This window comes from Temnothorax americanus, unplaced genomic scaffold (genome assembly GCF_048541705.1).
Source record: "Temnothorax americanus isolate GAGA-0224 unplaced genomic scaffold, ASM4854170v1 Scaffold1, whole genome shotgun sequence".
NCBI classification, from domain to species: domain Eukaryota; kingdom Metazoa; phylum Arthropoda; class Insecta; order Hymenoptera; family Formicidae; genus Temnothorax; species Temnothorax americanus.
In genome coordinates this window covers 6,146,339-6,158,872 of record NW_027509230.1, presented here as the reverse complement: position 1 = coordinate 6,158,872, position 12,534 = coordinate 6,146,339, and the positions used below count along the sequence as shown (strand labels likewise).

Sequence of the window (12,534 nt, the reverse complement as noted above, 5' to 3'; positions counted from 1 at the left end):
AACGCAGCCGTCGCGCGAACGCGCGTTCCTTCCCTCGAATATCCCACGACGATGCCTCGACGCACAACGTGAGAACTATAATGCTCGAAAAAAACATCGCTTTTTATTTATCGCACTCAAAGTATCTGTGCCGTTTCTTGCCAAAGTTTTGCCGCGTATTAAAGCTTATTGAGATTTCTCAAATTAACTGGATATTTTCAAGTTTTTAGATCTCTCGGACATTTCAAATTTCGCGCAAAATTATGTATAAAGAAATAAAATATTCAAATTTACAAAATTCTAATCTGTCTAATATATATATATAGTTTCCAAATCTTGTTACAAAAGATATAAATTTATGTTTGTAAAAAAGCTGCAATTTAATAATAAATTGTGCAATTATCTGCAGCTATACGTTTACAATTATATAAGCTCCCTTTGGAAAGTATCGCCAGGTATAGATAGAGGTGTAACAATTATCTTCTTTTTCAATCGAAATGCAGACGCGGAACGTTGCAATCGCAAAATTAAACGCGTATGCATTTTGCATTCTATGGAGCGGCTAATTCCTAATGGAAACAAGAGTATCACCTAGGAGCTAAAAGCCGGAGGAGCTTTAGGGCAATCAATCATGCAAATTGCGATCGCGGCAAAATCTCTGGGACGCCGTTCACGATTCCATATGGTAATGCCGCTAATGCAACGATCGCGTATCAACGGACATATGGGGTGTCCCTGAAGTCACACACGTTTCCTATTCGTAAAATATTACGATATGCACTAAAAAATATAGTAACAATTATACTTTTTCAATAGAGCTTTATCTCATATTAATATTGTACATATCACACGTGCATCGTTATATATAATAAAGAACAAGCGCAATCTAGTTCAAGCAAGAATTATTTCTTAATTATTAAATATAGATTTTTTTCCGGAATTAATAATATCAACCTACTTTGCAAATGAAAAATACTACTTCGCTAAATATTAGATATTCCTGGAGACTTTAATTTTATAAATGTAATCGCAACTACTCTGCCAATATATGTATTCAGCAATAAATGTATGAAAATAATTATTTAAAGTACTAGTTTACTCGTTTATTGAGAAAAAGCGTTGCGCAAAATACGCTTCGCGAAAAGAGAAGTTATACACGTTACACTGTATATAGATACTTTATCGACTCATCGGCCACAGTAATAATTGATAAGGTTCATTATCGAGATGGCATCGATTTGTTGCAAATGCAATACACGGCCGTTAATTAAATATTACACGAAATAACGAAATGAACAATTTTCTGCCTCACTCTCTGCCTCGTTCCCTTCAGTGATTTCTGTGATTCACTGCTTTAACTGTAGGTATACGTACTAATAATAAGATATCGGAAGCAAATTATATGTTGTAAAATTTCATTGTATTATCATTTTCTACCTCTGTCACTAGGTTGTCAAAAACTAATTCCATTATCTTTTATGTGCTTGCATAATTTTCTTTTATTTATCTTTTAATATTTCGTTCATATATATACCTAAATGAAAATTTTTTCAAACTTATCGTTATTTATTTAACCAACTAATTTACTAATTGTAAGTAATTTGGATTTTGAATAGTTCTAAAATATTCTGTGTATAAATGTGTGTAAAAAGCTATCGTTCTAAAATATTGAAAAATTAATTACTCCAATATTCTTTTTCCGTTGCTTATATATCCTCACCTCTTATTATCGCTTTTCCTTCTCGCTGTGCTGCTATCCACTTTTTTCATAATCAGGTCGAAGGTGATAACTTGCGATTTTAATCGAGAGTGCGACCCAAGTTTAACGCGATTTTACGCAACGCGATCAAACGGTTGAGTCGTTTATTATTTCATCGGAAACCTCAACGTATCGTGCGATTATCGTGCGTTTTAATATCACGTTTTAATATTAAGCCCTTTTTGAAAGGCTACTCAAAGGGCCGCGGAGCGAGGCGAGAGGCGTCATAAGCCGGGATTGTCGACGTGGCACGTATATCCACTCGCGACCCTCGTCGCCGTCGGCGAAATGCGTTGAATCGACGGCACAGGGCGAGATCCAATCGAATTAATTATCGTCCGTTGTTAATTACCGCGGACCGACCGATAAAACGCGGCCGTCCGTAATCCCGCGATTCGCGGAAAAAACGGAGAGACAAATGAACGCGGAACGTGGAAAAAGCGGACCGATTTTTCGAGTAAAGAGAGAAACGCACGCGTGTATTTCGAACCCGAAAATGCAACGAAACAATGAATTTCAATTATCGCCGTCGCGAGATGCCGTCGCGAAACTGTTTGAATCGTTAATCGCGGAAACGTGCCGGCGCGATGAGATACCGAGTTACGGGAACGGAAGGGAACACTTCTGAATGAATTGCTATGCGACTAGGTGATGATAGCCTCGCTGTTAGATAAATATTTTCGTTCATTTATTCAACGAAAGATAGATACGTTCTCTCTTACGGAATCCTAATGATAGTAGAATCGTCCCACGTGTATTTATACGCGCGTGTATGCATATTTATATATCCTGCAATTATGTCACACAGGAAGCAGTTACGATAACGTGAGTTATCTTTGCACTTTTTTCCTAGAGATAAAAGCTGTCGAATAAATTCGCTTATATACATATCGCGTTCCACGACAAAATTCTAGCAAAACGCATGCTAAAAAAATACAAATTTTTCATTTTCTTTAATTCATTTATTTTAAAGAGAAAAAAAACACTTTTCATATATCGTGCATTTTTTGCTCGATTATCCATCGATTGCAGGAAGAAAGAAGTTTATTTTCTACATTATACTTTATACGCTTTAGTTCGTAGAACTACATTTCGACCGACTTTGTTCTCTCAAACACAGCAAACCGACAGGGAATTAGAAACTTCCGGGTCCTTCTTATCCGGATTTGGTACCCTCAGGATTAAAGCGACAAAATCGATGGGTTGACGTCACATTCGTGGAAATACTGTATAGAACATTGAATGTTTTTAAACTAAAAAATATTAAAAAAATTAGCTTTAATTTTCATTGTCTTGCTTTATCTATATGAAACACGTATATAAATATGTTTAGTCCCACAGTCTTCTTAAATTATATTTTGCCTCTACTTTTCCTCAAATCTATTTTACACTATCGTTCACAAAAGAGTGTATATGATACAAGTATTTATATATGTATTGAGTTTGGGTTCGTTAAGCCTAAATGACAATGCGGATTAGTCATCTTTGCGAAATTTTTAAATTTCTTTTCTATTTTACATATAATACATTTTAAATAAAACCATAGAAACCTAATTGATCGTGATTTGCTTACAGTCTCAAATCAGTATATATCAATAAAACTTGAATCTTTCGCAAATTCTTCATCGCGACTTTTAAATCCGAAGAGGGCATTCTACCGCCATCTACGCGCTAACGTAGTGAACTGTAATCCACCCGGACGACACGCAAACACTTTGATGTACAAACATTTTGTAAAGGAATTGTTCTTCACAATGTACGCTCGAGAGACTCCTCGAACGTCGCGTCGCGAAACCGGAGTTAGACCGAAGTTACGTCAATGTATCAGACGGTGAGGAACTGACGCGCGACGCGTCGAGAATTCACGTCTCTATGATTTGCTTTGGCGATCATCCATCTTGGCGATGATGATCGCGCGCAAATGCTCGATACATTGAAATGCAAGATCGAAAACTCGTTAGACTTGAGATACAGTAGACTTGAACTACCTTCAGATAAAGTTTTTGATAACAATTATTAATGTCGGCGAGAATTGAAGGAACAGCGAAATGTCGACAAGTCTTTAATGTTTCATCCGTTAGACGATTAAATGATTGAAACGCACAGTATTACGACTCGCATGTTTTATCTTCGTTAAGTATTTTCACGCTCCAAATACTGACATTATGGGTTCTTTACTTACTAGATTTCTATCAGCAAGGCGTGTCTTACGTAATCATCATAAAAGACATCAGTATAATATTTTACCTGAAACAGAAAGCGAAGGAAGCTCATGTTATTACCTACAATTACAATAATAAATTACACGTTTTTCAGCCTTTCATTCACGCTTATCACTGATGTTAAAATTATTAAAAATATTGAGATTTAAATTAATAAATTAATTATGATCTGTTATAAGTTTTAATTAAGTTATATTGAATAAATTTATTATAAATGTGTATAATTAAATCTGTTGATATTTATACAGAAGAATTGACATTTATAGATGAACGTGAGAAATACATGAGAGAATATGTAGGTATGTGTGATCGAGATGAAAATGGAATGATTGTATCAATTAGGGATATAACGATATGTTATTATAAGAGAACCACCTCTCTGCAGTCGAGAGATGTTACAACCAATTAGTAATCATTAAAACTCATAAAGTCAAGGCGTATACGTTCTATCTATTGCTATTAACGATTATTAATATATTGTCAGTTCTCATAGCACGATGAAACGATTCATATACTCGATTATCGATGCGAATATTATTTGCATTTAGAGTATATGAAAGATCGAAAGGAAGCGACTGTTTACTCATAAATCTACAGCTCCATCAACATGGAATAATAGGCTTCTGAGAAAAAAAAACAAATTGCGTTTGCAGTTGAAATAACAGAAAATGACAGAAGATTATTGTTTACTCAGAAGATGGGCAGGTCTATCGTCAATCAAAATGAAATGGTAGAGCTTCTGAGTGAAGCAATTATTGTTCAAAATCTTCGAGCAATTTTACGTACGGAGTGTTTCAAAAATTTTCCGCGAAGAAACTTTAATGTTAATTGCATTTGAATACAATTCTTGATCGTTTCGTATTATAATCGTTCATATCAACATGAGATTATTCCAAGAAATCTTACATAAAAGAAAACGCAAAGATTACGGAGCATCATGCGCAATCTTTACGTAGAGCAAAAATCAATCAACATTGCACATTGAGGAGTTAATTATCTATATTGTGCGGCATACTCCGATCCAAACTGTCGTGAGTATCAAGAGCATCGAAGCGGCCGTGGCGCGTTTTCGTCGTCCCGTTCCCGTCTTCGTAATTTGCGCGCATCAAAATAATCTCGAGACAACGATCGGCGTGACGGCGCCCGTCGTAAATCACCGGTCGATCCGATCGCGGCGAGCGCCGCGGCGTCATCCGTCTCTGACAAAATGCGAACCCGCCGAGGGATCTTCCGCCGCCCCGGCAACTTCCGGCGGTCGTTATTTACGGGGCTAGATTGGCGGGACTTGGGAAGCTCGAGTTCCAGCGCGAGAGGCGTGAGGTCGGGATCGCAAATTGATCTCAGAGCTCGGGAGACGGCGGAGGTGGCAGAGGCGGCGGCGGCAGTGGTGCGGTGGCGGCGACGGAGGCGTCGCCTTTTATCGCCCGCCGATGCACTTCCTCGCGCCCGCGTCCCGGCGACGAAAGTAATTTTCTTAGACCGCGCTATCGCGCGCTCCACGTCTTCCCGCGACGGGTCGCTTAAAAAATGCATCTCCGAGAAATCGATGCGTTATCGGGAGAAATGTTACGTGCATGCAATTTGTGAAATAGCACTTCGAGTGATATATGATGTTCGCGTAGCTCTTGGATTCCGGATCAACCACCGAGCCTGCTTATTTTACATTGAAACGGGATCGAAACCGACAATATACGAGAAATGTTGAAGCATTTTATGTTTCCACTATATTAAAAATCTGGTAAGGTATCATGCCCTTCTTTGTTACAAAAAAATTAAATTGACAGTATTATAGCCGTTGCGTTATGCACGAACTTGCCATAGTTAAAAGTCAATATTATTTGTGGAAAGTGATCTAAAAATTATAGGTCAAAAGTTCCAAGTAAACAGATTCATTTAAAATGTTATTCTACAGAAGTTTTCAAAAGAATAGAAACTTTCTCGAACGTTGCGGCGACATATGTACGAGCGTCCGATAAGAAAGCATTTTTTTTTTGGAGCATGAACGAGCGGCACAACTGAAATGAAATGTTAAAGCGATTATTAATCGCGGAAAGAGTGGAGCACGACGGCACGATTTAGGTAGTGGTTCGACCTCGAGGATAAGCCGGTGCCATAGGTCAGGTATGAATTCTTGATGTCGGAAGTCTGGGTACGACCGCAGACACCAGGATCCCACTGCGCTAGCAACCACCGGTGCCTTCCTCTGACAATCACGCGGTATGTTAACGTCACTGCGTACGGGAGTTAAGGTGAAATTCTACAGTTCGTTCTCGACGATTATTTCCAGACGAATCATCCAACGCGAGACCTCATCGAATGAGCGCAATCATCTATCTATCTATCATCATCAGCAGTAGACCACTAGAAGCTGTCCAATAAGTTATCGAGCAATTTCTTGGCTCCAGACTAACCTACTTTTTTTCCTTTACGTTGTAGTCGTACTAGGATACAATAACATTTGTTATCGTTTTCGAGTTACCATTTTAGTTATAATCATTTTCCGTTTCAATTCATAATATAAAATGTAATATATTGCGAATTAAGGATAAATGTTCAAGTAGAAACACGCAAATAAAATTTTTCTACGAAGATATTAAATACACAAATTAGTTTTCTTTCATGTTTTAAGCGTGATGGAAGATCGTCTAAATTTGACCGTGCAAATTCACCTCTTAATTGGTCCAAGCGGTTCTCCGAAACACGCACAAATCCCTGTCACCGTTTGCACTGAACTGAATCTTTGATAAAGAAAACCGACGGCGATGTTCAACGATGTCCTCGTGGACACGGGTTGAATATTCGGAGAAACCGCGAACATTTACCGCTTTAGTCACATACACGTTGATTGCATAATGTCCGACGCAAAGGCTAGGTAATTAACAGATACCGCTAATTGAATCGAGCTGTGCAACATATAACCAAGTAGCGTTTCCTAAATGGCGTTCCGTTTTACAATAGGAATTTAGATTTTGAAATATATCTTAATGTTCACATGCTCATAATTCACATAATTACGACAATAGAATAGTTATAGTATAAATCTTTCGCAACAATAAAATTAGCAAGAATGGTAAAAGTCACAAAAAGATATCGTGCATGGGTAATTATTATCATAACCTATATTGCTTTTTAAGATACGCGATTATCCGAATCAGTCCCGCGTAATGATAGTTAATAAATCGATGATCATCTTCCAGTGCAAATGGAGAGGCGCCTACATCGTGTTATCAGCGAGTGAACGCGTTCTGGCGGTTCGCCGAAATTCAGAGAATCGCGGTCGAGAAATCGGCGGCGGCGATCACGTTGCTAGAACTCGAATTATCCCCAGGACCGGAAGATCAGTTCCCAATAATCTACGGCACGCGCATTTACATCCGGGAACGAGGTAATAAATACGGCGTTTACACGGCGGCGGTCCACCTGCACGGCACGGACGCGGCCCCGGTCGTTCTCCGCGCAACGATGGGAAGGGGCCGGGGTAAATTCCTGGCCACCGGCCAGTATTTCGGGTTTCCGAAGCCGTTTCGTCCGATACAAATGGACGCCACCGACAACCTGGGGAACTGCGAAACTACGAAACTACGGTACTAAATGGACCTGCTGCCGCCGACGCCGCCGTCGCCGTTGCCGTCGCCAGTGGTGCATGGCTTGCGGAAAGAACGCGAACACGTGGCCGAACGGGTGACGATTAATGAACTCGCCGTATCGTTACACGGGATCGTGCCAGGTTCATCGTTTGTGCTGTTATTGGCATCAGATACTGGAAGATCGGTGGTTATGTTAATGTCGTCATCAATGATCCTTTCCATTATAAACAGTTAAAGACTGAAGTTAGTTCGGCTAGTATAGCTTTTGCTAGCAAATAAGCGTATTTTTCAATCATATAAATTTTTGTTTTAACTTAAGCTCTTGGTTTATTATTAGACATGTTATATTTATTAATGAAAATACACTGTGTGGCGTAATGAGGATCGAATCGAATTTTCATTGATAGAAAATCATCTCAAAGAAAAAATACACTTTTAAAAAAATACACAATGAGATATCATATACAAATCTTACACACACAAAGCACAAGAATATTAATAATATAAAGTATATCTTAGTTATTTTACAACATAATGTCCACAAGTTCCTTTCATAACTGCACTCATATATAAAATTTTCTAACAAAATATTATCTAAAAGAGTTAGTAATTATTCTGTTTAAAAAATGTCCAAAGAAGCAGCGACAATAGAATAATAGAAAGACAAGAGGGAAAGTCAGATGGAGTCTGTTAACGAGGTGGGAGTTTCGAACGTACGTCCAGACCAAACGAAAGCGGCAAATAACACGATGAACAATTTAAAAGATTACAAAGGCCCGTCCTGATTTTCAATCGATCGAATCTGCCGCAAGTCTCCGAGCCCCCTTCCCCCTCGATTCTGGTGGGCCCAATTTCCACCTCGCTTTCTCTGGTCGAATCCACCGCACGGTTCACGTTTTGCATTCTGTATTTTGCATTTTGCCACGCGCGTTCGCCTCGCGCACGTCGTCGCGCAAATTCAGCGTAAATAATTCGAGCATTTGCTGTTCTGCTGCCTCTCCGTCGAGGACCGGTACAAAACCGTCCTCCGCAACGTCGTGTTCACAGGCACGTGGACAGATGCACGTGTCGGTCCGTGTACGTTGTATGTGTGCGTAGATGCAATTTGTGGATATGTGTGTGTATGTGTGTGACCGGTACGTGACGTGCATCGATACGAGCGAATGCATATAGGCCTTTCATACCTGCGAATGAAATGAGAATTCTCTTTTCCCCTTTGATCCAAGGTTTGCGCATCGAAAAGTGGACCCGCGTGACTTGTCTACATTTGAAACTAAATGCGGCTGACCGGCATGCATTCACGCTCAACTATTGATTATGTTTGATATTACTCATATATTTGTGTTTTATGCAAAGTCTTTTTATGCGATTCCATTTATCCTCGGCTGAAAAAAATTCAAGATCGTTTTTAATCGTATAAATGTACACGACCGTCGGAATAATGAAGATTAAAGTGCTACGTTGTTATGTCACCGATTACGTCACGAGTTACCTACGTCATTGTTCAAGAGATAAACAAGAAATCGGTCACCACATGACATTCGCGTTATCTCAATAGCCCACTGCGAGAATATCGATGCTATTAGTTTAACATCTGACAAACCGGTCTGTGGATTAGAGCCAACTTTGACATTAAAAAAAATCCATAGCATTTCGTACCTATATAAATATCCAAACAAACTATGCATTAAGTATTAGATATCTATTATTTCGTTATCCTCTAAATCTGATAAATTATCCTATAATTTCAATCCAAAGAATTAATTTTTTTTTTTATCTTAATTTTGCACTCAAAACTAGATTTTTCCTATTTAATTTGGTTTATATTTGAAGAACAAAATCCAGTTATAGAAATAAATAATCTTTTCACAAAAAATTAATTATTATCTTTAAAAAATCACGTGACAGGAGAACTGTCTCGAAAAATTCTCGTAGGAATATCCTCGCTAAGAAAAGTTTTTCTGTCCTTCTCGAAATTTAATTTTCCAAACTCATGAATGCTACCACAATTTTACATTCAAAGAAATAATTAAGAAATTATTGCACTTTTCTATACATCGACTCGTCAAGGGACGATTCTTTAAAACACCGCTACTCCGATCTGCCGCTCGAAGAGAGTTAAAATCTCAACTTTGAAAATAGAAAATCCTTTCGCGGAGGATAAGATCGTTATCCCCGAAGAGTTTCCGCGCGACAAGTGAATCATCGTACCGAGAACAACTCTAGCTGGTGGAACGACTCCGTGGTTATTCCCGTTAAGTAAATATGCACATCGAAGCAGACAATCCGGCTATTGCCGGGAGAATACGCGAATATTTCGTCAACATGGCTGCCGGCAAGTCTCTCTCGCGCGATTTCCATCTGGCGCAGATGAGAGACGCGGAGGACGACAGAAGCACGAGCGGAGGTGCGCGCGGAGATAAGAGGGCCGGGGCGAAATAAGGAAGGGGGATGGAGGACACGTTTTCCAGCATCCGGCGTAGCGCGCGTCTCGGTGAAGTGAGACGTCTTAACCGTTGACGGCGGATGGTCGTCAACGTGGAAAACGCGAGCGAGACCTGTGGGAAGGAAGAGGCTTGGGGAGCACGAGAGAAGAAACGTGAGAGGGTGGAGGGTGGAGAGTGACGAAGAATTCCAACGAAGGAAGCGGGACGTAAAGCGGCGAAGACAAGGATGGTGGAGCACAGGCCCCGCGAGAAGGCGTCGTCTTATTTGGACGCTGATTTGAAGCGAACGCTCGAGAATTTGACATTTCCGCCAACTTTCCGAGGCTTACATAACCCTCGCGCGCGCGCGCTTTCTCCCTTTCCTTCCTCTCTCTACCTATAAGAAACGCGGCTTCTTCCTCGCGTATTCGCAAAGAAGAAATAACGCGAGAATCTCCACATATCGAAGCAAAGTTTGATATCAAAAGCAGCTGTTTTCTAGGTGATATTTATAGTAATACGAATCCATTTCCCGCACCATATTTAGTAGCCATCTAATTTTGAGTTTTGTTCATCTAATATGATAGATATTATAACAGATTAAGGCTAACTTTTTTATTTATACCATTTAACACTATAAAATGATTTTAATCGATCTTTTTAAAGATAGATTCTTTTTAAATTATGTGTGTATAATGCAAAAATACGAAAATCAATTTCTATACGTCCCACTATTAAATTTGTAACTAAACGTACCTAATAAATTTAATGCAATCAATGTCGTATTATTGGAAAACACATACCTATTTAGGTACAGTTTTAAAAATTTTATAAATTTCTAAATAAATTAATCCAATTCAAGTATGTGTTTATTGAGGCAAATATTAATAAAATTAAAATAGAGGTTGTGTATATTGCAAAAGACTGTAGAAGCTTTAAACATTTTTGCAAACAAACAAACAATATCATCTTGATTGTTTTCGGAATCACCAACAAATCTCTTGTACTAATTTGACTCACCAATAAATTGACATTCATGGTCACGCTCTGATGAACAATTATTAATTTACTATTAGAAAATCTAGAAATAGATGATAGCTTCAAGTATCACAATCGGGTCTTGAATTATATCTATGCAAAAATGATGCAGAACATCAATGTGTATCCTTCCGGAAGCACATGGACGAGAGCAAGATACATCCTCTTCAAGCAACAAGAAGAGGGCGACAGCCGGGCATCGACAAAGGGATGGAAAGCGTGCTCTGGCAAAACAATCAATTATCCGGGAAACTTTTGAAAGCGATGGGATCGGGGTGGCTTTTTCTATAGTAGAAAGCCGATTCCCGCGATCAATTTCGAAAGAGGGACGCCTAAAAAGGCCGGCAGGAGAGTGCGATGAAGATGACGAGAAATAAGAGAGAGAAGGAGAGACAGAGAGGGAAGGAAGGAAGGGAGACAGAGTAAACGAGTGAGAGAGGAAAGCGCAAGAGATCGGCTACTTTAACCCAAGTCTTGGAAAGTTCTTCGTACGGACAAGCAGTCCCTTCGCTTCGTTCGCCCTCCCCCTCCCGCCCCTGACCAGCTTGCCCCCCTTCTCCCATGTTCTTAGGGGTGAAAGAATTGATTCGTGTTCCGTACTTTTCACGATTACAACGACTGTCGAATATAAATCGACGGAAGCGACGGAAGGACAAGTTTCTGCCGAGTAAGAGCGTACGACCCCTTCGGCGAGATTTAATTGCGGAATACGAAAATTCATCGATGCAGTTTTCGTAGTATTATCGAAACTTCTTAAAGAAATGTAATAAACCGGATTTGAATTTATTTATCGAGATTGTATTTCTAAGATATCGATCTTATTGACATTTTTAAAGCGAATTGTTTTCTTCTTTCTTACATCAGCTTAATAAAAATTAATAATTAAATGCGGCCTTTACATGGAAATTTTTATACTATATTTTTATTTTATTTTATATTAATATCTTTTGGATAATTATAAGAATATTTAATTTCTTGAAAATGCAACTGTAAAAAAGTATTTTCAAGATCTAGTGATAACTCAAAAAATAGTCCAACAAAATTATGTTCTCGTAATTATAATTACGACTTGTCTACACGCTCGACGAAGAGATACAAATAGAAATCACTTTTATAGTGGTGACTGTCAAATTTATAAAAGGATTGATAAGAATTTGTGTAAAAGAAGATGGGTTTCTTGATACATGTTTTGTTTCGGCTATGAATATTTAATGTTACTCGATATTTATAAACAGATTCATTTAAATCATATTGCGTGTGTGTGTTTGTTTGTTTGTTTGTTTGTGTGTGTGTGTGTGTGTGTGTGTGTGTGTAATGCAAATCTATCCTAATTGGTGATCCTCGAAGAGACGAAGTCGCGGAATCGTCGCGAAGATACACGATGGAGTGCATTTAATATGCGCGCCACGAAGTCGGAATGCCTCCGCCGTCTAATTTATGCGATTGCGGGCCCGATCTCGCATTTCGCGCCATTGTTCTCGACAATAAGTCTCGCGGTTAAGCGTCATTCCTTTCGATTTACC

General features: G+C 39.0%; 2 protein-coding genes across 11 annotated transcripts in view; one reads left to right on the top strand and one right to left on the bottom strand.

Annotated features, from left to right (window-relative positions):
* The window catches only part of Rbp6 (RNA-binding protein 6), a 634,317-nt gene that overhangs the window by 426,731 nt on the left and 195,052 nt on the right, over positions 1 to 12,534 (bottom strand). The window contains exon 5 of one of the 10 annotated variants that reach the window (XM_077406184.1): positions 3,921 to 3,985. The exons of the other annotated variants lie outside the window; for them this stretch is intronic. The gene's annotated coding sequence lies outside the window, so the exon portion shown is untranslated. The remainder of the gene's footprint in view (positions 1 to 3,920; positions 3,986 to 12,534) is intronic. 10 annotated transcript variants of the gene reach the window in all.
* LOC143896051 (uncharacterized) lies at positions 5,407 to 7,861 on the top strand. The gene is made up of 3 exons (XM_077403604.1): positions 5,407 to 5,698; positions 5,958 to 6,177; positions 7,158 to 7,861. The coding sequence occupies exons 2-3, from the start codon at positions 6,095 to 6,097 to the stop codon at positions 7,549 to 7,551; spliced, it is 477 nt and encodes a 158-aa protein (XP_077259730.1). The 5' UTR covers positions 5,407 to 5,698; positions 5,958 to 6,094; the 3' UTR covers positions 7,552 to 7,861.